This window comes from Cryptomeria japonica, chromosome 2, assembly GCF_030272615.1.
Source record: "Cryptomeria japonica chromosome 2, Sugi_1.0, whole genome shotgun sequence".
Lineage (NCBI taxonomy): Eukaryota > Viridiplantae > Streptophyta > Pinopsida > Cupressales > Cupressaceae > Cryptomeria > Cryptomeria japonica.
The window spans coordinates 442,610,889-442,638,360 of record NC_081406.1 but is presented as its reverse complement, the minus strand read 5'-3'; the positions used below and the strand labels follow the sequence as shown (position 1 = coordinate 442,638,360).

The 27,472-nt window shown below is 35.2% G+C and overlaps 1 protein-coding gene across 1 annotated transcript; it reads right to left on the bottom strand.

Moving 5' to 3' along the window:
• Positions 1-20,546: 20,546 nt before the first annotated feature.
• On the bottom strand, positions 20,547-26,879 carry LOC131031621 (dnaJ protein homolog). Its single transcript, XM_057962788.2, has 7 exons — positions 26,466-26,879; positions 22,535-22,694; positions 22,296-22,437; positions 21,875-22,008; positions 21,655-21,797; positions 21,304-21,502; positions 20,547-21,179 (listed from the first exon to the last, which is right to left on the bottom strand). The coding sequence occupies exons 1-7, from the start codon at positions 26,613-26,615 to the stop codon at positions 20,860-20,862; spliced, it is 1,248 nt and encodes a 415-aa protein (XP_057818771.1). The 5' UTR covers positions 26,616-26,879; the 3' UTR covers positions 20,547-20,859.
• Between the last annotated feature and the right edge of the window lie 593 nt (positions 26,880-27,472).

Here is a 27,472-nt window from a genome sequence, read left to right as displayed (position 1 = left end):
TTAAGAATAGGAATTGTGTCATCAATTTCCTTATAGGCCAATGCATTACAATCTGTTATTTTCTTTATTGAGTCCAAAAGTACTTCAGCCACATTAGTAGGTCTGAATTTTGTTATTGAAGTACCAAATATCTGGCCAACTACCTTTACAACTTTTGTGCTTACGGTGGGAGTAACCAATTTGCCTGAATCGACCTCTCGTGGGTCAGTCTGTGTTTTTATTTCCACTAGCAATGGTTTTGGTTTCTTTGTGATTGTCGGTTTCACTACCTCAATGTGTACCTGTGAATCAGTCGGTTTCTCAGTTGGTTTCTCTGTACTATCTATTGTTGGTATCTCTATGTTATCCACTATTGGTATCTCTGTCAGTTTAATTGTGCCAGCATCTACACTACCAGTAACCATTCCATTGTCCAGTATTTCCACTGAATTCTCAGCTTGCTCTCCTTGTGTCTCAACCCCAATATTATTTGTTAGTGTTCCAACCTCAATATTATCTGTCGGTTGCTCAGTAGCAATATCATTTTTATTTTTCTCTGTGTTCTCCTTATCAACTACAATGTTTACTTCCTGAGTGTCAATGTTCATGGTGAACAAAATTTCTGACTCAAGGTTGGTATCTCATGTGGTGTATCCACATTCTCAGTAGCTGGTGTGCTATCAGTCTGTACCAGTGGAGTAACCAAAGGCGGTGGTAGGTTGTCAGTTACTTTAATGTTGGGTAATCCACCTACTTTACCTTTCCCCTTGTCTCTGTCCTTCTGATAAACTTTGAAAGTTTTCTTAGGTCTGTTCAGTTCTTCCTGTTTTTCCTTCTCTACAAAGAAAATATCCCATTTGCTTGTTGTTTCTTCTGCAATTTCATTTACCCTACCAGCCATTAGGCTCACATTCCTATGTCCACTTGCAAAAATTGATCAGTTAGCTTCACTAATAAGTTCATCAATTTCTTCTACAGAGTTGACCGGATGTATAGCTAGTAGTTTTTCAATCTTTAGTTTCTTGTCAAGCTCCATAACTGCAATCCTTTTTGCATCTAACCTCCTGTACAATTCACTTGGAAAATCATCTACAACTTCTATTAATACTTTCTTGTATATATCAAGATGTAGTATTATGCTATTCTCAATACTTTCCTTTTCTGCATTAGTGAATGTATTGTACAGTTTGCTAACATTAGCTAAGTTACCGTCATCAGTTATCTCACTCAGTAAGTTGTCCAAAGGTGGTATAACCTGTTGTTGTTTCTTCTTCTTTCGTGTCAACTTCTTTGTTGGTGATCTCACTGCCTGTTGCTTCTGCCTTGTTGTTCTTGTTTTCTTGGTAGGAGGAGAGGGTACCAGTGAAGGTTTTCTCTTCCTATCAACTCTTTCAAACTCAGTAAGAATTTCACTGTCAGAGGATGTACCAATCGGTGAGAAATGTGCATCCATTTTTAATCCTTCTAAGTCACTTTCCTTTATTCCAATTATGTTCATGATGTTTTCTTTTATTTCCTTAACTTGTTTAGTTGCACTCCTTATGTATTTTTCTCTTCTCTTTCTCTGTTTCAATGTCTGTACACCACTTTCTATTGTTTCTGCACTACCAAAAACCTTTTCTTTTGGTTCTCTAGGGGCTTCTAATAGGGCTTTAGCATAAGTTTCAATGATGTTTACATCTGCCTCATACCCCATTTTTGTTACCCATACAGTTCTAGGAAGAACTGCCTCCATCGAGATTTCATCCTTTTTTAATTACAAAACATATTTCTTTTTCATACTTGTCTACAATACTTTGTGGTAATCTCTCTCTTGTCTTCATTTTTGCTTTGAATGTTTTGAAGTACTTTGTTATATTGTTATCCTTATGAATGCCCATACTGGTGAAGATTTCTAACAGTTGTTTGCCTACCGGTATATCATAACCAAAGTCTTTCTTACCAATATCAGGAACCTCTTTTGTGAGATACAACATCAGACATACAAGAAGATTGCCAAAATGAAAAGTATCTTTCTTATCACCTTGATCTTTTTCATATTATCTATCAATTCATCCTTTAACCACTCACATACATCTATTTTTGCATCATTATTGACCATATCATATGCACTTTTAATGCAAATACTAGATACTGAGTTGAGTCGGTTTGCATGTGTGGTTTTGTAACCTAGGATCATGCTTATAAATCTGACATTCTCATCTTTAGCATCATTAACTCTCAAGGATCTGCTATCATAGGTTGATCCTATTAATGTCATCATTGTGTTATTAGGAACCTTCTTAGTCTTATCCGGCCTGCTACCGGTGGAGGGTAAACTAGTCACTGCCCTAACTACTTCTCTAGTGATTTTACAAACAGAATCTAGCCAAAAGAATTCTCCATGAACTTTGCTAAGGACAATTCTTACTACCTCCTTAGGAAAATCAGGGATGTCCAAGATCTCCACAAAACCTAAAGTTTCAATTACCTTGTGTTCGGGTTTTACATTTCCATTTTCATCACAGATAACGGTTTTAAACATGTTCAATATTTCTTCAAAACCTAATTCCTCAATATGGCAATGAATATAGATTCTAGGGTCTTCGGCATAAGCAACACCTTTTGGAATTTTTGAAAAAGCACCTAGGGAATCATCCTGTTTCGCTATCTCGGGAATGATCTTAAAAACGGGCCTAGGGTGTTTCACAACTTCTACAACAATAGGGTTTGCAATAAATTCCAGAGCAGAGGAGGAAGCCATTGATAAATACCTTAATATGCCTGATAATGGTTTGAGTGCTTGAAAGAGATTGCTTCACTTCTTTGCTTTGGATGCCTTCACTCAGATTTTGTGCTCTTAGAAAAATTGAATTCTCAGTGAATTAAAAAAGAGGGAAAATCACTGATTTATAATGTCTTTTCCTCCAACAACTGCAATAAATGCTCGCCGGTTAAGTGAAACTTAACACATCTGTCGGTAGAGAAGAAGTCCATCTTCTCACCATCAACTGAGGGTAAACTTGCATGATTTTCAACTTGCTGCAATACCCCCAAAGGGTTAGTTCTCAGTTGGATGAAGAATCTCCTACCGGTGGAGTAATACTATGTTCTACCGGTGAAGGAATAGTCTCATCAGCATTCTGATCTCTCTTTCTAATCTATTGTTTTGAAAATTCTTGCTTTACCTCATCAACCTTCTCTTTGCCTTTCAAACTGGGTCCTTTATTGTTTACCAGTGAAGTATTGCCTCTACAAAATTTTGCAATATGTCCAATCTTGTTACAAGCATAACAAGTCACATTGTTTTTCTGAATAGCCTTTCTATATCCTATGGCGGTTTGTGTTCTGCATTGATTAGAAAAGTGCCCAAATCTTCCACAAACATAACAGCTTACATTCATTCTGCAGTTTTTTGAATTGTGACCAATTTTGTTGCATTTGGAACATTGACCAGTGGGTGCATTAATGTTTTGATTGTTTCTAGATCTACACTGATTTTCTCTATGACCATACTTGTTACAGTTAAAGCATTTCCCATTAAATTTGTAGGCATTAGGTTGTCTTACCGGTTTATTGTGATCATGATTGTTTGCAGTATCGAAACTTTCTCCAACTTCAAATCCAAGTCCATTAGTATCTCCATTAGGTTTCTAACTTTTCAGCATATCATCAAGTTCTTCTGAACTTTTCTTGAATTTCTCTTTGTGTTGATTTGCAATAGCCAACTCATTTTCCAGAAATCCCTTTTGTCTCATAAGTTCAATTTTATCATGTTCCATGTGAATCAAATTTGTCTTCAACATATCATTATCATGACTGAGTCTTAGATTTTCATTTCCAGCATCATTGAGTCTCCTAGTCAAGGCATCTTCATTCTTCTTTTTGTCTTCAATGTCTTTACAAAATCTCATAGTCATGTCTTGCATTTGATTCCTTAAAGTCATGTTTTCTTGCCTCATCTTGCTTACAAGCTCATTAAGAATTTCCTTTTCATCATCATTATTCTGCATCTTCTCATGAAGTTCTTTTCTCTTATTTCTAGCAATAGTGAGATTCTCCTAAAGTCCTTAAATGAATTCCTGTGTAGTCCTCATATCATCTTCAAGTTTGATATTTTTCAACTTCTCTGCATCATAGTCCACAAGAGCTCCTTCTAATTGCTTTCTTAAGTTCTCCATCTATACCGGTGTCAGAATCTTCCTCAAGCTGTTAGACTTTTGAAAATAGAGGACCAGGCTCTGATACCAATTGTTAGGATTGATGATAGTCCCAAAGATACTAAGAGGGGGGGGTGAATCAGTATCTAACCGGTTAACAGATTCTTTAACCTTATTAAGTATTTTGCATTCCAAAACAGTGTACCGGTAAACAAGAATTAATGCAGTAAATATGAACAATAAAGACAGCATAGAAAACACACCATAAGACAAGATGTTTAATGAGGAAACCCGGTGTGGGAAAAACCTCGGTGGGATTTGTGACCCACAATATTCACTCACTAGCCAATGAATGGATATTACTTACAAGAGGGGCCTGCACATGCAAGAAGGCCAACTGCCTAGAACTCACTGCTCAATCACAAAAAGGAAGTCTCACTGACTTACAAAATGGATTATGAAAATCCAATATAATGTATTGCTACAATTCAGCATCTGCTATGCCAGTTTCAGTACCGGTTTAAGCTCATACAATAACCATAAACCTTATACAAAATCTGCCTTAATATTTGCTCATCACTTCTACCATGCTATGTCCATCCATGCATCTTACAAAATGATTTACAAGATCTCATACATATATGAGACTTATTACAATATGCCATGTTGACTTTACAAAAGATATTTACAATTAAATATAATAAACAAAGCGTTATTCCTGTCGACTGGGATGTTGGTATACATTGTTGTCGTTGTCGGTGAAGTGTCTATCGGTGTCGATACCTGAAGGTTGCCGATAGGTTGCCATCAATGACAACACCATCATTTCTCACTAGAGTGTAGAATGCCAACATGCAACAGGTCTTATGAAACCCACATCTAATAGTTTCTTAAGCTCGGATTTTACAAGAAGCGCAATGTGTGGATGCATCTTTCTTAGCTTTTGCTTAACTGGTTTTTCTTTTAAATCCACATTGAGATGATGCATTATAAGATCTGGATTAAGTCCCGACATGTCAGCATAGGACCAAGAAAAATTTATTTGTCTTTGTCTGAAGAATTCTATGTATTCTTTCCTCTCTTTATCTGATAATGAGGCATCAGAATGAAGTATCTTAGGGTCCTTTGATGTTCCAATGTTTATTGCTTTTATTGGTTCTATTAGAATAGTAGATCTCTCCTGAAAATATGCAGGGAGGATGTCAAACTTTCTATCTTATGGCGCCTCCAAGAGGTTTTCACCGTCAGATACATTCTTTATTTTCCCTTTTGATTGATCTAGTGTTGCCATGAAATGGTTTTCAACAGTAGGTCTCTTGTTTTATTTCAATTTTGCGACTACAAAGTTTGGCATTCTCCTGACTGCAAGAAACGTTACTTGATTCCGCAATGAAAGATATCTTAGGTATTATGGGTTCGACAGCATTAAGATACACAGCTAAATCATGATCATTGGAAAAGATGTCTAATTCAGGGTTTTCTAGATTATTCCAATCAATTAGTTCAAGATGAAGAAGGGGTAAGTCATAATCTTTGTCATCATTAGGTGCTTAAAATTTCATGACATAATGATCATAATTTGGCATAGAGTAAGTAATGTCATAGATAGAATGATCTTGAGGATTATCTCTCCCAAGTATTCTCCAATTAGTTCTAACAAAATCAGTATTAGCATTTTGTAATTCACACTCAAATGGCTCTTCATCTGGCATTTGTCCCTTAAATGAATGGATTATATCAATACACATGTCTTTAGTACTGCAAGTTCCTTCTTGATTATTTTTAATAAATTCATTTGCATTTTGAAGTTGACATACTTGTGTATATGATATAGAGAATTCTTTTGTTAGATTTTGTCTTCTTTCAAACTCAGCTTCTTCTGAGCTAATAGTCAATCCTACTTGACTATCTCTTAGTTCTTCTATGGTTCTATCATACCTTGGTACATCTGGCTCTTTATTTGATAGAATTTTGATATTTCCAGATGCTTGATCCATATCTATTTTTGCTTCTTGTGGTGTTACTTATTTGTCTTTGTCATCCCCTTTCTTTTTTTGTCTTGTATATGCCTCTTTTCTCTGGATTCTGAGTTCTTCTTGTCTTCTTTCTAACTCCATCTTTTGTTTTGTAATAGACAAGTCTTCCTTTGTGATAGTTTCTTTCTCTTCATTTCTTTCTTCACTTGATATACTAGATGAGACATCTGGACCCCATTCATATTCATTTGAATCGATCTCTAAACCATTGTCCAGGACTATACCACTATACCACACAGGAATGTTGTATGGTGCAAAAAGTTCCCTGATTTCTGCCATCTCTATTTCACTGCTTCTGGAATATCTTGTTCAGATTTTGCATTTGCTCATATTTCTTGAACTTGTTGACAAGATTCTTCCTTTCCTTTGATTGCAATCTCTTCTTCTTGTTTCTCATGTTCTTCTTGTTTCTACTTATCGGTTACTATTTATGCTGCTTGATGTAGCTTTTCTTGCCATTGTTCTTCTTTAGAGACTGATTTATTTCTCCACTTTGGCTGTTGATGATTATGTTGCTTTTGATTTTATTTTAGATATCCAAGTCCTAATTTATCTTCTTTAGATTGTGATTGGGGACAAATTGGTTCTGAAATACCTTGGTGTCGCTTACCAATTGGTCATTTTCCTTCATATCTCATTTTTTGCATGATTTTATAACCCTTGCCATATTGTTCTATGGGAATATTAACTTCTACAGCTGTTTCTATAGTTTCATTTTCATCTTTTTACAACCAACCAAGAATGTCCTTGTCTTTGGTTTCTTCTTCGAGGGTTCCAGCTCTAGCAAATGCTTCGTTAAACATATCTTTTGATTTCTCTGGGGTCTTTGATTGGATATTTGTGAGCTTTTCATATGACTTAGGTGAAAGTGGAAAATTATGCAAAGAATATTTTCCCATTCCGTCATCATTCAATTTGAGCTTTTTCTCAAAGGTTTCCCATAACTTTTCTTGAATTTCTTTGGTAGGATATACTGATTCTCTGTTATGTGGAACTCTTGTATCTTGTGTTGGCTTCAAATTATTGTAATATTGGCTAGAGTCTGCAATTATAGTGACCTCTTGTCCTTCATGAGGAAATTTTACACATTGATGATATGTAGAAGGAACTGCTTGCATGGTGTGAATCCACGGTCTTCCCAGAAGAATGTTGTAAGAGAGGTTCAAATCTAAAACCTGACATAATGTATTCTTTTCCACTGGTCCTATTTTGATCGGCAACACCACAATTCCTTTAGAAGAACACTTTGCTTCATCATAAGCTTTAATAGTTATTTTCTTCTTTGGATCTACTACATTTTCTGAATATCCCAAAGCTTTTATTAAACTTAATGCACAAATGTTTAAGCCTGCTCCACCATCTACGAGTACGCATTCAAAAAATGATAAGCAAAGAGGGGCTCTAAGGTGTTTCGGAACTGATCTACATTCAAGTCTTTTGGAACTGTTATTTCCACTAAAGCTTTTTCCAAAATTTCCTTATGCATAGGTTAAACTTTGAGAAGTTCTAAAATTGATATTTGAGCAGGTATTCTTTGTAATTTCTCTACTAAATTGTATTGTTGTGAAGTAGATGTTGAGTCTTTTGTTATACCTGGAAAGGTGACCTTTGCTTTGCTTCTCGTAATGACATTGATTGGCTCTGAAGGTGGATTATCTTTAACAATGATGACATTTACCACATCATCATATGTATAAGTGTAGTTCACTTTGTCTTTTCCTTTGTCATATTTTAATTGGGATGGTTCACCTTTGTCATAATTCGGAAGTGGAGTTTTGAAAGCTAGGTGTGATTCATTTGTCTTATGGCTATCCACTGTGATAGTTTTATTATCGATTAGATCTTGGATAAGGTGTTTCAATCTCTGACAATCATTTGTTTGGTGTCCTTTATTTAGATGGTAATTACAAAAATGATTTTCATTCCACCAATTAGGCTTGACTTTTGGTTCATAGCTTCTTGCTTCTGGTAAAACAATCAGTTTGTTGGCAAGAAGAGTTTTTAAAGTTGATTCCAATGGTTCTCCAATGTTTGTGAATTTTCTGCAAGGATTGGAGAAGAAAGACTTGGTTTTGTTTTCTTTATTGTTTGGGATTTGATTTGATAGATTAGCACTATTATCGTCATTTCCTCCGTTGATGACATTCCTATTCTTTGACTAGAACTTGGGTTTGTCATTGTTACTGTTGTTGTTGTTGTAAGAATTATTGTAAAGTTTTAGTTCTCCCTTCTTTACCATCGCGTCTTCTATTTTCAGACCATTCTCAATCATCTTGGCAAAGGAGGGAGGACATTGCATTTTTAGTCGATAACTCATTTCACTGATAATATTATCAATGAATATGTCCATCTTTTCTTGGTCAGGTACATCTCTTGGATACCTATTAAACATATGTTTCCATCGCTGCAAGAAGACAATAAAAGATTCACCATTCTTTTGTTTAACATTGCATAAATCCAGCATTGTTATCTCATTTCTTATATTGTAGGAGTATTGTGAAATAAATCTATTCACGAGCTCTTCAAAAGATTTGATTCCAGATGGTAATCTTGAAAATCATTCCATTGATTGTCCATTTAAACTCCTAGGGAAGAGACGCATCAGGTAAGTTTCGTCGTGGGCAAATTCCATACTCATAGGACAAAACTCCCTAATGTGATCTTGAGGATCAGATTTTCCATCGTATTTGTCATATTTAGGGATCTCACAATGTTGTGGAAATGGTACCATATTCAATTTTTTATCGAAAGGATATGGGCAGATATCTTCCAATGAATACTTCTTGGAGCTTGTTCCATTTTGCATATTTTGTATCTATTGTTGTAGAGTTTGCATTTGTTGAGTAAGGTTTAATAATGGATTATCCATATGGTTTCTCCTTATTTCTTCATAAGTTCTTTTATCACTACGCTCTTTTCTTGTGTCATCCCGTTCTTTTCTTGTCTCTTCATGACTTTCTTTGTTTACATCTTCGTTGTTTGGATCATCTGTGTTTTGGGTGTTACTTGTCTCTACATCTTGCTTCAAGATTTCTATGTTAAAATCTTGTGGCAATTTAGCTCTTTATTTTGCCAACATCAAAAGATATTTCTCTTTTTGTTTTGCTAATAATTTTTCCATTAGTCTATCAAATTTGAAATATTGCTCAATGTCTCTAATGGTGTTATTTACCGCTTCTTCGTCAACAGTGGTATACCCAAAAGTTTGGAATATTGGATTATCTTCTTCCTCCATTTGTTTTTGTTGTTTTCTAAGTTGTTCGTATTGAGCTCTAGTCCAAACTGGCACGTGATTGTTTCAATTTTTTTGAAATTTCCAAAGGACAAGTCAATAGGTGATTATTGGTTTAGGAAGATATGCTTTGTTGATTTTACCGCTATTGTTTGTTCGTTGTGATAAAGTGTCTCTTTTTTGAAAAGCACGTCTTTGCAAAATTTCTCCATCAAACTCTATCCCGCAACCACGTAAATAGTGACGAAAACGGTGTAGGAATGTCCTATGTTTTAATAAGATCTTGTGATTGATATACAAGAATCTTATTCTTTTCTGAGTAGCTTTATAGTTGGGTTTTCTTTTCTTAAGGCGATACTTAAAAGTCATAAAAACATCTAACAATTTACAAGTTTGTTTGATTCGAATGTTGGTGCAATTCTAATTTTGATATGACCTATGTTCAAAATAGGAAAGATATATCCAAGATTATGAACATAAGATAAATTGATCAAGCTTCATGATAGAGGATTTGATATATCCTGATGAGAAACTTGACAATGATGTTGATTTTTGCACTTAAAATGTTTGAATCAATAGCTTGTTGAATGTTTATGCATATGGAAACCTTTCGGGAATAGCCTGTTGGATTAGTGACCTAGTTATTGAACTAGTTTGAAAATGTGTGATGGTTTAGAGACAAATCTACTCAAGAAGTGTTTTGATACTAATGTTGAAATTTTGGTTTGATATGCTTTTTAGATGTGAAAAAAAAAGCCTTTGTGCTAACTTTTGTGACAAAGAGTGTTAACTTATGGGATAGAAGCACTATTTTGTTGTTTGAAAGCGCTATTCTGATTATATTTCAAGGATTCTGTTCAAATCCTTCAGCAAGTTGTTGGATTTTCGCTCATTTTTAGATGATGATTTTCTTCAATTTTTAACCATTTTGAACATGTCATAGACATAGAAGACACAATGTTTTTGAAAAACAAAATGCATAAGAAAGTAAAAATGTTTTGGGTTAGGAAAAACCTCGATGAGAATAGTTGTTGGAGATCTTCTGCTCCAATCCAGTCTCATAATGAAAATGCTCTGATTACAATTTTAGGGCATCAACCCCTGATTTATGAGCACCGACTCAAAGGAGCACCAACACTTTATAGGCTACAACCTAAAGGAGCTACAACCCTTGCACTAAGCACCTACTTAGTGAAGACAATATGAAGATTCAAATACATAAATAAATTCCTTGATACAAATGAAGTTTTGCAACCCTTCAATACTCTGCTCTATTAGTTTCAATCTTACCGATCTGTAAAAACTCCACACACCCTGCAACAATGCCTTTCAGTTGATTCTTACTTTGCTAAAACTTCTCTTCCTCTGATTGTTGAATTCAATTCACAATTGATCACCCTTTTCCAGGTTCTGCCTTTGCCGGTTTATTCTCTATTGGTTCACACACACCTTACCGGTTTCACCTTCAACACACAGTAACTTCAAATATTTCTTATTTTCCTTCAACACTGTTTTTGTCCACTCTCTTTCATTCACCAGCATCCTCGCATATCAGTCTCAGGTCGGCATCTTTTCAACTTGAGGCTTCTCGCCAAAAATCAATTCAAACTTAGGACGGTTAGGGTTTCCCTCCTTCAATCAAATTTGTATCCAATTTGATTCGATCTACCTTGGATCGCTCACCTTCTTTGGGGAGATGCATCGATACACGTTTTTACTCATCCAATGCATGTTTTCTAAAATAGCAGACTTAACCCTTCTTTTCGGCCTTGTTCTTTGTGGAACCCATTTATAATCCAGTTGTTTCTTTTTTGAGGTCAATCTGCAATCGGATTTCGTGCTTCAATCACAATTCCTCAAATGTCTGATCATTCTCTGTCGTATATTCTTCCTCGAGCCGCATCAATCTGTCATCAACCCACGATTTGCAATTTTATCATTTAATGACCACTTACTACATAGACAACCATATCGATGAACATTTCACCAACATCTGCATGTTTTCCACCTCAACTCCACGGGGCACACATCAGCATACATTCAACTCACCGACAAAGAGTCGGTTCAAACTAGAACATCTCTACCGCTACAAACCCTTACCGGTATGTATCACTCTTACCGGAAACACATCATCCTGACAATCCATCTTGCCTTCTGATGTGTCTTCATGTCATTCTTTCTATTTTTCTCTCTAGGTGTTGTTGTGATTCATCTAACATTATGCCTCTTCATCACAAACAAACAACCATCCTTCATACCAGTTTATGCCTTACCAGTTATTACTCAAGTGTGCCAAACACACTCCTGCATCTCACCTCATACCAATGATATCATCTATCAACTCAGAACATACTTCTCTTCTTTATGTCGGGTCAATCTTCTTCATACCGGTTGACACACTCTATCGGTAGCCTACAATACCAATTGACATCGATGACAACTCAATGCCAACAGATGTTTCAAAATTTCTCTAAACCACCAATCAAGATCTTGCGGCAAGTTTGATTCCCCCATTTCTCTCCATGACCACCCTAGAAGTCTTTCCTTGCTACATTGTCAACCACTTTGCACCCCCAATTTCTCTCAAAAATAACCCTGATGTTTAGTTGTGTCCCATCTTCACTTAATTAGGATAGCCCTCCCATGATTCAAACCAAAAATTTTCCCATGAGCCCTTTCCTATCTTCCAAGAAAGGTGATCAACAATAATCTTTCTAGAATCCAAGAGGAAATTCCAAACAGTTGAAACTTTGCAAGGATTTCGAATTGTCAAGATTCTATCTACATCTTGTTTGTCTAAGTATTTGTGGGAAAGGATTCTCGCCCATTTCTTATTGGGAATGGAGTACATATTCCATACCAATTTTACTCCCATGGATATATTAATCAAATTCCAACATCTAATACCAACACCCCCAGATTGCTTGGATTTACATATTTTGTTCCATTCCAAAAGAGGGATTTTGTCCTTATCCTAAGAGCCATTCCAAAGAAATTTATGATTCCCTTTTCTATGATTTTTAGAATCTTGATGGGGATTCTCAAGCACAACATTGGAGGAATGACAGATATAACAGATTTCAGCATGATGATTCTACTTACTGAAGACAACCATTTACCCTCCCATTTGACCCAAGATACTTTCCACCAATTTGTTCCAAAAAAATAGATTTATTAGCTCCCTCAAATAAAGGAATGCGCAAAATCTTTCCAAGAAGCCTTCCCATTTTGATACCCAAGATTATAGAAATGTCTCTTTGAACCTCCATTGTTGTATTATAACAGTAAAACTTTGATTTGTTCCAATTGACTGCCTGACTTGAAATTCTACAATACTTATCCATGATTGATCAAATCACTCTTGCTTCTCAAACTGAATCTTCTCCCATTAACAGTGTATCATCTACAAATTTTGTGTTTAAAAACTTCTACCCCATGGGCAATATTGATTCCTTTCCATCTGCCATCCAATTTGCATCTATTGATCATTCTTCCCAATGCCTCTACCATAATAATAAATAGAAAGGGGGATAATGGCTCACCCTTCCTAATACCCCTTATAGTTGAACATAAACCTTGTGGAGATCCGTTCACTAGCATCAAGAAACGAAGGGTTGAAATGCAGTTATTAATCCAATTTATCCAATTAGGATGGAAACCAAAGCGTTCCAACACCTTAAGGAGCAAAAAGCGATTCAAATGATCATAAGCCTTCTTGATATTTGATATGATCAACATCCTAATTGTCTTAGCTTTCCTAACCGAATGAATCGCCTCATGAGTGACTATAATCACTTTGACAATGGATCTATTAGGAGTGAAACCGCTTTGTTCTTCTGAAATGATCTCAGGGAGAATAGCGTTCAACCTATTAGCCATGAATTTGATAATGATTTTATATGTAGCATTGCATAACAAAATCGAGCGCATATTATCAAATTTTTGGACAGCTTCTTTCTTTGGAATGAGAGTTATCATAGTATTATTCAACTCCTTTGATAGATACCTTTTTTCTCTTAATTCTTCAACCATTTCCCACAAGTCTACCTTAGCGATATCCCAGAATTTGTAAAAAAAGAAGGGTGGATAGCCATCCGATCCTAGCACTTTATCTCCATCCATAGAGACTAAGGCAATTTTAACCTCCTCTAGTGTGATCTTTTGCATCAATCTATCATTTTGATGTTAAGTGACTAAGCCCTGGAATACAATCTAGTCTATCTTTGTCATTATCCAAACCAATAGGATTATTTACAACTAGCAATCCAGTGAAATAGGATACAACTTCCCTATCTATATCCACAATGTCAGTTAAAAGAACTCCTTGTTTATTGTTGATCTCACTAATTATGTTACTACTCCTTTTGGCCTTAGCCGAATTATGGAAAAATCTTGAATTACAGTCTCCTTCCCTAAGCCAATGTTCTCTCGATTTTTGCCTCCAAAAAAATTCTTCCCTTGCAAGAATCTCTTCCACTTATTGATGTAGGTCCTTTTTTTAATGAAATTTTGTAGTCGACATACCTTGTTTCATGATAATTTCATTCAACTCTGCCAATTCTACCTCAATCCTAATTCTTTCAGAGAAAATGTTCCCAAAATGAACCCTATTCCATTATTTTAGTTGTTCTTTGACAAACTGCAATTTTCAAGCCACTTTCACTGCTTTTGTACCCCAAGTTGTAGGGGCCTCCCTCCACCATTGTCTAATGAGATTGTGCAAATTTTCATCCTTTAGCCACATCTTCTCAAATTTAATTGGCATCTTAACAGAATATAATCTCTTTGCAAGTTAAGCAATATAGGAAATTGATTCAACCCTGAGAAGGGAAGGATAGATACTTCCCATAATATTTGTAAGTTATTTCAATTACTTGTTAACAAGAAGCAGTCTAACTTCTGAGAAATGCAATTATTTCCACACTGTCTATTGGTCCAAGTGAAGCTTCCATTCCTAAACTTGGGGTCTATGAGATTGTTGTATATGATAAAGTTCTAGAAAGTAAATTGAACTTTGCTGAAGCCCCCCACCCAACTAGCCTTCTCCAAGGGGTTCCTAATTGCATTAAAAACCCTTCCTAGAATCACCATTTCATTGTTCAAAGAGCTAAGAAAGGTTGAAATTTGGAACCAGACCCCTTCTTTTTCTCTACTCATTGTAGGACCGTAAACATCGATAAGGAAGAAGACCCTCCTATCAACAAAAGCATTTATTTTGACTGCCGACCAAAATCTAAACTAAGAAATCATCTCTCCTTTGGTCATTTGTGGTCTCCACAACATACCCAGACCTCCTGAAGCTCCTTCTACCTCAACAAAATATCCTTTCCAATAAGGCCATACCTTTTTGAACTCTTTGATATCATCTCCTTTTGGATTAGTTTCTTGCAACATGATAATTTATGGCTTTGCCTGATCAATACCCCTTTTGATAATTAGGCATCTCTTGCCAGGGGCATTGCAGCCCCTGACATTCCACAAAAGGATCTTCATCACTCTCCAGCAAGGGAAACACCCTTCCAAAATCTTAGCTTCCTTTTCTCTTTAGCACTACCTGCAATCGGTAACAAATCTCTCTTTGATTTTTTGCCCATGCTCTTTTTTTCACTAGTCATGGGTTGTCACCCTTGAATCTATTTGTTCGATAGTTCTTTTCTCAATGATGTCCTCATCTTCGTCCTCATCAAAGTGTTCCTCCTTTTCCTATACTAGGTGACTTGGGCTCTCAAAACTAAGTCTTCTAGGAGATTTACCTTTCATTCAAGTTTTATATCTATCATCACATGGTGATGTTGTTTGTTTTGTATTATCCTCCTCCCCCTCCTCAATCTCAATCCTACATCTTTTCAATGGGGATTTTCTTTGATAAAATTTTCTAGGCATCAAAATGGGATGGTCTCCACCATTATTAGGGCCTTCTTCGGAACCAAAGATAGGGTTTTTCCCAATTTCAGATGCATCTATGACCAAGCTCTTATTTGTCCTTTTCAAGATACACATACCAATTTTTGAGCTCATATTTACCATCATAACTGATACCTGAGGGATCAAAGTCTCATTGTTCACTTCATTGGATTCTACCAAAAGACAATTCTCACCATCTCTTTCATCTACCTTTCCTTGGCAAATGTTTTGAATATCTTCCCCTATGTGCTCTCCTATAAGGGGTAACTCCTTATTCTGATTAGTTTCTCTAGGACTCCTTGGGATTTCAATATTGTCCAGAATCTCTTCATGGCTAATATTCAAGGAGCACTCTCCATTTATAAACCCTCCTTCTCCTACCTTTTGTTTTCCTTTCTCACCTCTTAAACATTCATCTGATTTATGGTCGTCTCTCTTACAAATTTTGTAGATATCCATGATTGTTTCAACTTCGACCTTTTGCATCCAAATACCTTCGTTAGTTATCAGTTCAATCTCTTGTGGCAAAGGAGGAATGGGTCTCCATAAGATACAAATCCTTATATATAAACTTGAATCAATTGAATCCCCTGTCTCGTCCGATTTCAAATATCTCCCTAGCATGTTACCTATTTGCTGCAGTGTTTCCTCCTCCCAATACTCCAGAGGCACTTCTTCAATTTTTCTCTGACTAAGTCAAAATTTGGCTCCCAGTTTTTTATATACACTCTCATTCCTCCCATCATATATGGACCCCCTCATAAAATGTCCTTGCTTTTGGCATCTCTGCAAATGACCAGAAAAAAATCATTCGGTAGGGATTTGATTATGCACCCTTTTCCCCAAACTTCCTCTCACCACCTCTAGACTTTAGGTATAACCGACCAAACCCTTGCCCATTTGATGAAAAGCTCTTTTTCTCTTAAAGTGCTCGCTGCAATCTTCTATATCTCATCTTCAATGTGTAAGGATACCCTTCTCCTAGCCTCTGTCCAAATAACTCTAGGCTTGTTAGCCAATTTTGCCTTATCCTCTATCGGTCTCCACAACTTTTGATTATTCTACTTGCATTCTCTTTCCTTTCCAACAGCCTCTCTAAAACTCCCCATCTTCTCAATGGCGACCATTTTTGTTTGAAGTTTTCCGAGCACTTCATCCATCTTTCAGAATAACCAGAGCAAGGAAATTGATCCTCCCAAACCCTCTACAATGGTCTCCAGGGAAGTGTACATCCCTTCTGCAATCCCCCTCCATCTGCTTTGAAAAAATGATTGTTGTGGTCTTCGGCTCTGAGCTTACATGTCGTTGTCCTGCTATTTAGTAACTTCTCATAATATTCTCTTTAGCTTTAGCACACTTTTCACAACATCTTATACAGACTCTGTATTATTTGGCAAACCTAGATACCTCTTTAAAGAGTAGGAGCAGCAAATGATAGATCAAGAGACACCTCCTCCATCTAAACACTCCCTAAAGTTTGGACTACACTTGCCCTTTGCTCGGATCATGTTAGTTATCCTTGGTTGCATTCTAGAAGATATGAGGCCATTTCTCATTATTTAATATTTTCTTTAGGTATTCGTCATTATGCATTATGCATTTAATGTTTGTATTAAGGATAGTTGTCAACCTACCTCGTCACCTTTCCTATATAAATAAGGCTCATTTATCCATAATGAAACTTTTTTCAAAATAGAAAAACATACATTTATATTTGCATGGCACCCTATTACCTTTCTTAATACTTCTTAAAAATATATATGTTAAAGCCTTAGGTACAAGGATCTAACCTACATGTGGAAAACTAGTGATTGGACACAAAAATTTGCTCAAGATTTCTTGCTAATAAAATTAGATTTTGATTAAACTTATGATAGAACGAGATGGAATTTTATCATTAAAATGTTGCAATATTTGGGTTTTGGCCCAAAATCATGTAAGCATGTCCAAATGATATTTAAGGATGTCAACGCACAATTAGTGATCAATCTCTCTTCGACTAAACCTTTTAATTTTTGTTTGGTCAAATAGAGTTGTCCTCTCACCATATTACTATGTTTTAGTGTTGATGCATTGAGATATATGTTGCAAAAATATAACCCAATGAATTAAATTAAAAGGATAATTGTTCCTCGCAATTCAATTGTTGTAAATTATCACTTCATTGATGATGGTATGCTTTTCATTCGAAATTCTGAATTAAGATCGACAATGTTTTGGGGATCCTTAATCTATATTGCTCTATCTTGAGATCAAAATTAGCCCGTAATAAGCTAAATTCATTATATTTCTAATCGACTCAATTCCTCAATAGATTCCTCAGGAATGGAAATAGATTAAACATGATCACACAATACCTAGACATTCCTTTTGGTTTGAGAGTCAACTTATATGACATGTGGAATTGATTTTTAACCAAGTTGAAAAATAAATTGTTTACTTGGTTGAACAAATTTCTACCATTTGCGAGAAAAATACAAGTGGTTAACAAATAAAAATTGGCATCTCATATTTCTACTCATCTTATTAGGATGCCTTTGAAAAATATATGAGGACCTAAACAAATTCAGTCATCAATATTTATAGACAAAATTGGAAGATAAACAAGGTTTGAAAATATCCTCCAATTGGATTGTGATAGATCGAAATATTTGAAAATTATGCCAACCACATGCCCATTTTGTCATCATGCTAAAAACTCGAAACATATTTTTTGGATTTTTTATCAAAAAATGAGAAATCAAAAATATTCTATTTCCTAAAATATTTGATCATGTTGGGCTAGAAAAATGAACTTTAATTGACTAATGGACTTCATTATAATAAGACCAATTATCTTACTTAATATTTAAAAAAATAGATGTTTTGTTATGTTTTCTAATCACATTTTACATCAGAAAAATGAAATGTTAAAGTTTTATTGTAACAACATGCTACGATTTGTTTCTCTATATTCTTAGTTGAAAAATGATGTCCACTCTTACAAGTAGTTGGAGAAAATCAAATACCACTTTTTGCAACTTCTAAAAATATTCGCTATGCCAAACAAATTTAAAATGTTATTATGTTCAATCTATAATGGTAAGGTTAAATCATAGTGTCATTTTGTTATTGTAAGGTTAAATCATAGTGTCATTATGAAATCATGGTTTTGTTATTGTAAGATTAAGTCAGCTTCCTTCTGCTTTCAATTGTGTATTAGTTGTTTATTCCTAGTGTTCCTTCAAGATGGTCTCTGTCTATTGCTAGTGTTTTGGAAACTAATGGTTTCATTATTGTAAGGTTTGATGACTTTTGTTCATACTATTTATGACTGGTTCAATTTTGCATTCCATTTTTTACTCACTATTCTTTATGTACATTTTTCTATCAAAATTTGTTCAATAAAAACTAATAGAATATCTTTGTTCAACAACATTATATCAGCCTAGCCAAAATTCATGCAACATTCAATCACATACCCTTAAAGGTCTGAAATAACCCAAGAATATAATTTCCATATCCTTATTGTCCCCCCTTAACCCAATATTTACTAAGCAAATTCTTTTAAATATAGACATGGGAATAAAGCAATCTATATACTTGTATAAATTTGATCTATATAAAACTATCTTGATCTATAAAACTATTTATATGCTTAGAAAGATTATCTTTGTAAGCTAAAACCAAATATCATCTAGCATGTTTCTATTAAACGATGATCTTTGTAAGCTAAAGCCAAATATTATCTAGCATGTTTGTATCAAATGTCTATTAAAACCTACAACAAAATGTAGATTTTTATGCTTGTATAATGAGATCTTATACAGCACAATATTATAATGTTATCAGCATGCTTGTATCACATGTAAATGAATATATATCATTAAAATTAGAACCTTTTCATAAATAAATGTTACCCATGTCCCCATAATGTTGCATAAATTCATTTACATTTTCTACTAAAAAATAAACAGTAAGAGTGTCCATTTCTACATAAAAATAATAAACAGTTAAGAGTGTCCATTTCTACTTAAAAATATGAATTATTCTCATGCAAATTTTTAATAATAAAAAAAAAAAAAAAAATTAATCTTTTCCTATTTCCCAAAACAGCCACTACTTGAAAAATAAAAAATGAGCTAAATAGTTGAAAAGAAAGGGGAACTAAACAACAAATGCATATGAAAAATATATCCACAATGATAACACAAATTACTTCACAGCCATTTCTATCAATTTTTTCCTCAAAAATTTATTACTCATAAATGTGACCAAAAAAGACAATCTATTCATTCTATTTGCACTGATAGAGGAGAAAATATAACCCTTCTCATCAAACACCTATAATATATTCCACTATTTCTAACCTACAATATATTCCACTATTTCTACTCTCTCAAATCAACAAGATTTAAAATAACCACTATATTTGCATTAGATTGTGTGTGATTTTGATATAACACTTGTCATCAAACCTTTTTTAACACCTACAATACATTCCACTATTTCTACTCTCCAATCAATAAGATTTAAAATAACCACTATTTCTACACTCTCAAATCAATGAGATTTAAAATAACCACTATTTATTCCCCTATTTCTACACTCTCAAATCAATAAGATTTAAAATAACCACTATATTTTGCATTAGATTGTGTGAGATTTTGATGCAAAAAATCATACACAATCTAATCCGTAAACAGCTGACTATTATCACTCTAATCAAGTCAAATGACACCTACCAGAAAAAATAGAGCCCTAAGAATGCATGTTAATGTTAAGTTTTACTTTTAAGTTTTTAAAAAACATAATTCTATCATTTCATAATTACAATATGTAAATAATTTGAAGTAAAATAAAATAATTTATGATATTACTTAAAAAAATAAAATGAAAAAACACCGAAATAATAAAATTTAAAAAATCAACTGACAAAACTAGTTAAGATTATCTACACACCAAACCAATAAAATTTATTCCTCCTTAAAGAATTATATCAAAGAGTAAAAAATTGATTTCATTACTTTAAAAATGAAACTAAAAAAAAACTAGTTAAGGTTTTATCTACTATAGTATAGATCTGATATTATTAAATAAAGTTAAAAAGTTACCAATAAAAATCAACAAGTCCATGAAGGGCAAATCAGTGCCACAAAAATGGATGGGTCTTCCATCCATTCCAATATAATTTCTATAAATATAGTGGCCAGTCAGATGTTTGGACACTCGTACCAGCGTGAAATATCACATTCAATGCAATAAATTCAGAGCACAAATACAAAGCACAAATATTAATTGAAATTAAGAAATAGCTATTATAAGCAATGTAACACATCTAATCTTGAAATTCACTTGTCTTAACGTGAGGCTAGAGTTTCGTCTCCAACAGAAACTATTTTTAGTAAATTCAGAAAAAGCATGTAGCAGATAAATCTTCACAGAATATTTTTTTCACCATAATCTTAGACTGAGCATTTTGCGCGCAATTCCAACAAGATTAGACAAAATTTACATTGCATATGTAGGATAACTTGCCCATAAAATCTCAAACAACTAGTCAGATTCATAGTGTCAAACACCCTTAATCTCACTGCTGTGCACATTGCACCCTTGGCCCACTACCAGAGGCCTCTTCATCTTCTTCATAAGCTTCCTGCTGTTGATTTTGTTTTCTCCTCATTTCTTCTTCAATATTTACATCAAAAAGGGTCGTCTCTTCACACTCATCAAGCTCCATATCTGTCAGATGTGACGAAGGCCTAGGCGGCAACACTGCTTCCAGTATCTTGCATTGTTCAGGGTTAAGCGAATCCGGAAAATCTACAGAGAAATGGATATACAGCTTCCCTTTCATAAAAGGCCGCTGGTAAACAGGCATTCCTTCATCATTAATAGCCTTGAATTGACCTGGTTAAATTAACAAAAGAAATGTCATAAGAATGTCAAATGATTATATTAATAGAAAAATTGACATGCAAATGTGAACAGAACTATATTAGAAAATGTCTAACACAGTCTGAGGAGTAGTCACCTGGTTTAATAACCTCGCCCGGACTTGATTTATTAAGCAACTGTCGGCCATCAAGGTGCGTCAAAATAAATTGGAAGCCACACAAAGCCTCTGTCAATGTCAAAGAATGTTCAACAAAAAGGTCGTCCCCCTTTCTCTTAAACTTGGGATGCTCCTTTTGCTGAAGTACGAAGACGATGTCACCAGTAATAGTGTCCGGCTGCATAAAAAGATTAAGAAATCAGACATCATGACAAGCAAACGCAGAGTGAAATTCATTACCCATTATAGATTGTAGAGTGACAAATAGGGGGCAGAATGAAAGTTGAAATAACAAAGCTACCATTGCAAAAAATCATGCTAAAGGCTTACCGCTTCATCTGCTTCTCCAGGGAATGTGATCCTTTGGCCATTTTGCATTCCTTTCTCCACGACTACTTCAAGCACCTTCTTGTCCTGTACAACCTTTTCACCCTTACATTCTGGACACCTATCTTTGTCACTAATAGTCTCACCTGCGAAAGGACCCATGTAAGACACCAACATATAAACAACATACAATATAACCATACCATACCGAAATCATATTTACCTGTTCCCTTGCAGTCAGAGCAAACATGCTGCATTTGCTGGATCATTGAAGGACCAAGTTGTCTAATAGTGACTTTCATACCACTACCTTGACAGCCAGAGCACTTGATCGGGGCACCTGACTTAGATCCTTTCCTGGAAATAAATCATTATTTTACGCATCATTGTCTGAACTAAAAACTCATGAAATTACACGAGAATATCATTGAAAGAGTCATTAGAACAAATATGATATTTACAACAATCCTTGTGATCACCTAACTCAATTTAGCAATCAATATCAAGTAAAGCTCTCACTTAAATTTTAATGTAAGCAATTATGTAGAAACCTAAAGACTTCAGCAATCAATATGAACAAGTAAACCTTTCACTTGCAGTATGTACAAAACCTAAATACTAAAGTTTAGAAGCTGCAGACTTACCCTTTACACTTAGGACACAGCACATTCCGTGAGAGTGACAGTTTTTTTGATGTACCATTATAAAGATCCTCCAATGACACTTTCAAAGGGTGAACGACATCTTCGCCTCTCTTTTGCCTGCGACCTCCCCTGCTAGATCCACCTTCATACGACAGCATTCAAATAAAAACCATATTAATAAAAAAAGAAAATAATCAGGCCAGAATAAAGCTCGGTTATTTTTATTACAAGAAGCTCACCTCCAAAACTTCCACCAAAGAAAGATTGGAAAATATCAAATGGGTCATGACCGCCGCCCCCACCCATTCCTTCTTTAAGTGCATCCTCCCCATATTGATCATAAATTTCTCTCTTCTCGGGATCACTTAGTACCTCGTATGCTTGTGCAAGTTCCTTAAACTGCAATTAAAGCAAAATGAACGACGACCAGAAAATCACCACAAACATATAATAGCATTAAAACGTAAACTATCCAAAAGATTCGTATAAACCCTAATTAAACAACTGCACAGATCCATTGGCAACTCTAAGTGATCCATCCTAGATATCTGAATCTTACTCTAAAAAACTACGACAGCTTTGATACTTTAAATCACATACTATATGATGAATTCGACTTCAGGTCTCTATTTTTTGTTTATAAGAAAATAACAAACCATGGAAAAAAAAAATTGCAATATTTGTCCTAGCCAATTTTCTAACACCCTCAACATTTTTTGTGGCAGTGTGCCCTAGCAACCTTCATTCATCTAGAGATTCTCCTATCACTTAATGTTTATTCTGTTCACCATACCCAATCCCCACAAAACAAAATAAAAAAGACCATTATCCTACTCACGGTTAATATTTCCAAAATTCTATCAATCTGCCGACAGAAAAATGGTTTTGAACCACCTTCCTTGCCTAACAAATTAGGTAGAGAATGGGGCAAAGATAAGGAATATAACAAAAATTTAATGAGCAGCCACACCAGTATCGCACGCAGAAAAGAGAGGATCGACTGGCTTAAACTTCATACTCATCTAACGATTTACCTACAAAAATACTAATTAGGTCATACGTCTCAAAACCAGTAATCTAAAATCAGAATTAAGTGTCTGTAACCCTAATCCTTTCATTATTCCAACAGTGTCATTATACAACATTTCGCAAGAACAACAACTTCTGCAATTAGTTTCCTAAAACGTACAACAAGTGTTGTCCCTACTTCGGCAATCAATTAGTCTTTTGCAAAGAAAGAGTAATATGCCGTCGTGCATGCGGTAGTAGTGATGCTTAAATGTCTTGAACAATAGGGCCTTTTTTTCTTTCATACAGCAGCCACGATTACTAGGTGCATGTATTCCACGCATTATGTGTCTCTTGCCTTCCTCTGATAGAGCAACACTAGTTACCAGGTTCGGCCCCCTAGACCCCTGGTACTGGTCCGGTACAGTCCTGGTTCGGGGTTCGGGTCCGGGTCCGGTTCGCTGGTGGTTTGGACAGGGTTCGTGGTTCACAGGCCTGGTTCGAACCAGGGCGAACCCAAGAGGAGCCAGGGTCGAACCCAAGAGGACCCAAGACGAACCCAGGGGTCTGACAGCCCAAAAATGGATTTTTTTTTTTGCAAAATCTTTTTTTTTTGAATTCCACCACATAAAAAATTAAAATGACCCTATGTCTCAAGCCACACACCTATGCATCTTACAACCAAGAGAGAAGCACAAGTCTGTACGAAAGAACAAGTCAGAAATCACAATTCCCGTATGGGAGAATGCACCTTGATCAGAATTTTGACTTCTTTGGCCTTGTTTCTGACATCTTAAAAAAGCAGAAAATTGATGCACGCCATGGAGTTCCGTGTGGGTTTGAAGGTTGTAATTTGGTGTTGGCAGCGGGGGCACTGCCCCTCGACCCCGCCCTGTACAGCAACAGGGAGCGCACCCTGGGCGCTGCCCCGGGACCCTGCGAGGGGCGCTGCATATATATATATATATAATTTACATGTTTTTGTACTAACAAACGCAAACCCCTTTTCAAAATTTTGCCTTACCGGCGTACCAGGTTCTTCGAACCCGAACCGGTAACTTTGTTATTTTTTAATACGACAGAGTGGTGCCCAAGACCAGCTTCATTGACCCGGGAAAACAAAAGAACTAAATTTCGCTTCTAGAAAACAAATATCGTCAAACACTCAATTTAATGCAGGATATCCATATGTACATTTCTGTTCAAGTTTCAAAGGCAAGTAATCGATCGATGCAAAATTTCAAGGCAAGGGGACAGTTGCAGGGGGGTGGGAGAGGAAGGCCGCCAAGGGGACATGCATAAAGGAAAATACTATTCTCTTACATATTTATCATGATTTTTTTAGTTAAACCGCTACAAACTTATCCTGACCAATTTCATGAATAAATCACTATAACTCGCAGGAAGAAATCATGGCTAGATCCGAGCGAATTAATTCTACTGTCTCTCAGATGCACCCTAAGGATACCTGAGGTGTGTCCTCCAAAAATCTACACGTACAGATGCAGCACAGCCTAATGCTAATAAGCATCAGAAAATAGTAAGGAATACACCTCAGTAGAACATGGTCCTAAACCATAGATGCTAAATGACTCAACACTATCCCTTGGTACTCACCTCTGTTTCCAGAAACGGATCCCCATCTCAGAAACCCATACGTTGATGAATGTTTCTTTGCATCTCTATAGATCTCCAAGGATCACCCCTTAAAATTTCCTTTGTAAGGACTCGTTCACTTTATAATTTTTATTCATCAAGATAGCACACTTATGAATGAAACCAGCATAGAAATTTCCGATGTTTGGTTCTGCACCTTTTGAAATACCAGAGTATCATCCAATGCACGCTTTACCAAACTGACCCTGATTCACGTGTGCAATAAAACTTGCCACACTTACTTTCGTGAATTTTAGAAATCTACAAATAGATGCAATAATGTTAGGATAAGACAATTTTGCTCATTACGAAATTCCAAGGTTGCATTTCAATTTCAATGGCGTTTCCAGTAGTTTCAATGTGGAATTTATATTATGACATTATTACAAGCTTCTTCCTATGGTTTAGACAGCTTTCACTTTCCAATGGTATTATTGGTTTTAGAACTTTTTGGTTCAGAGATCACTGGAGATTAACTTTTATTTTTTAAGTTTTCCAGATACGATAAATTTAGAATACAGATAAAAAATAACACATTGTAGACGTATTGACTCCCATTTGGAATGATCATTGCACAAGAACTCTTCTTTGGAGACTTCTAGGTACTGTAAATTTATTTACACCAATAAAAAAAATATAGTACCATATATAACAGAATTTTGACATTTTTACAAACCACGGTATTCCTTTCTCCAACCTTCATAGATTACAAAAATTCCACTCTTCTGTACATCCTATATATCCTTAGAGAAGATAGAAAGATTCATCTAACCACGAAAGCCTAAATAGCACTGTAACAATCTACACAGTAAATACCACGATCCCTTACAGTGAGGGAAATAAAGAGGGCAGTGAATATCTCTTTCGACAATAAACATGTCCTGGTTAAATGCAAAACCTCAATAACCTATCATTTACCTACAAGGCTAGAACAGTTGAAATTTCGAATGCTCAACTTTCTGGGTCTGACGATTTACTTGTAAATAGAAATCTATCTAGAATCAGGAGAAAACAAGTATCTCACATGTTCTTTTACATGCAACCCAGTTTAAGCATTTCATAACCAAACACCTTTAGACCTAAGGGCACAGATAAAAGAATTAAAAAAAAGGCCAGTTTGTATTCATTAACAAGTATTGAAATCGTATAGCAATAGCTCCCAGAGATTTTGACTAGTTCTACACACTTCTTTATATCTCCTTAAACGCTCCAGGAATTTCAATTTCGCCATTTGATGAACAAACGCCCAATATTTTCAATAACTTTGACAAAACGTATCGAATCAAAACCCTCTAAGATCGCAAAAACAAAAAAGCAAATAAAAGATAAAAGAAAAAGACAACATAGGGTTAGATTTTACTCGCACCATTCCTACATCTGTGTTGAATTAACAAATCAGAAAACCTATCTTTCATCCACAATAGTTGTCTCGACCTACAAAGGAGTACAAAAAAAAGGATCTTGGGCTGATTCTGAGAGTTCATACGGTAGATCCTATAAGCATACCTTTTCAGGATCCCCGCCCTTGTCAGGATGGTTTTTAATTGCAGCCTTCCTGTAGGCTTTTTTCAATTCATCTGGAGAAGCATCTTTGGGAACTCCCAGGACCTCATAGTAGCGAGTATTATCACTCTTCTTTGGCGCGCGACCGAACATTTTCAGCGCAGATCAATGGAAAAAGAAAATAGATGAGAGAGGCGGGCGAGAAGGCAATCAGTCTGCTCTTCTTTTTCAACGCACAACGATTGTCACTAACGCTCACGATTTACGCTAGGTACCTTTACAATGGGCAAATCAACGCCCTGCCTTTATTTATATTTACCCGAAATATTCTTCTTCTTGTAGAAGGATGAGGAAGACTCTGGAATGTATAATCTAGAGACTTCAACAACCCCGCCTACGTTTGCTTCAGATTTTTTTGAGTCGTTTCTTTCGTGTCATTTCCCATATAAATTCCTTTACAACCGCGTGGGGAGGAGTCGGCAGTTGTATCCCGGATACCGTTTTTTATTTTATTTTTTTAATGATTAGAATTGAACTTACATGTTAGGGTTTTGTATAAAAAGACAATTATGATTTAAGAAGAGCAATCAAGCATCTCTTATTCTCTATTCCATCATCACTTATAGAACATAACATATTATTTTATCATTAACTAGCATTAACATTTGAGTGACATATTAGCTTTACTACATGGTTGATTTGCATGTATTTAGTTTGTGTTCACATCATCAATTCAGTTTTTAGATTTTTTATTAAGGAGAATAACCATTACATAGTAAAGTTTGACAATATTTGTAGATATCATTGATGGGCTTTAGAATTGATATTATTTTATTGTTTTATTCTTTCACATGACACTTTATATGCTTTTAAGATTTTATTTTGAATTTCGATGATACTTTTTAAACTCAATAGATGATATATGGTATATAATGAATGCATGTATTTTGTGAATATTTATGGATGATGTAATCTTATGACGTTGTAAATGATAGTAATGTGGATGAATG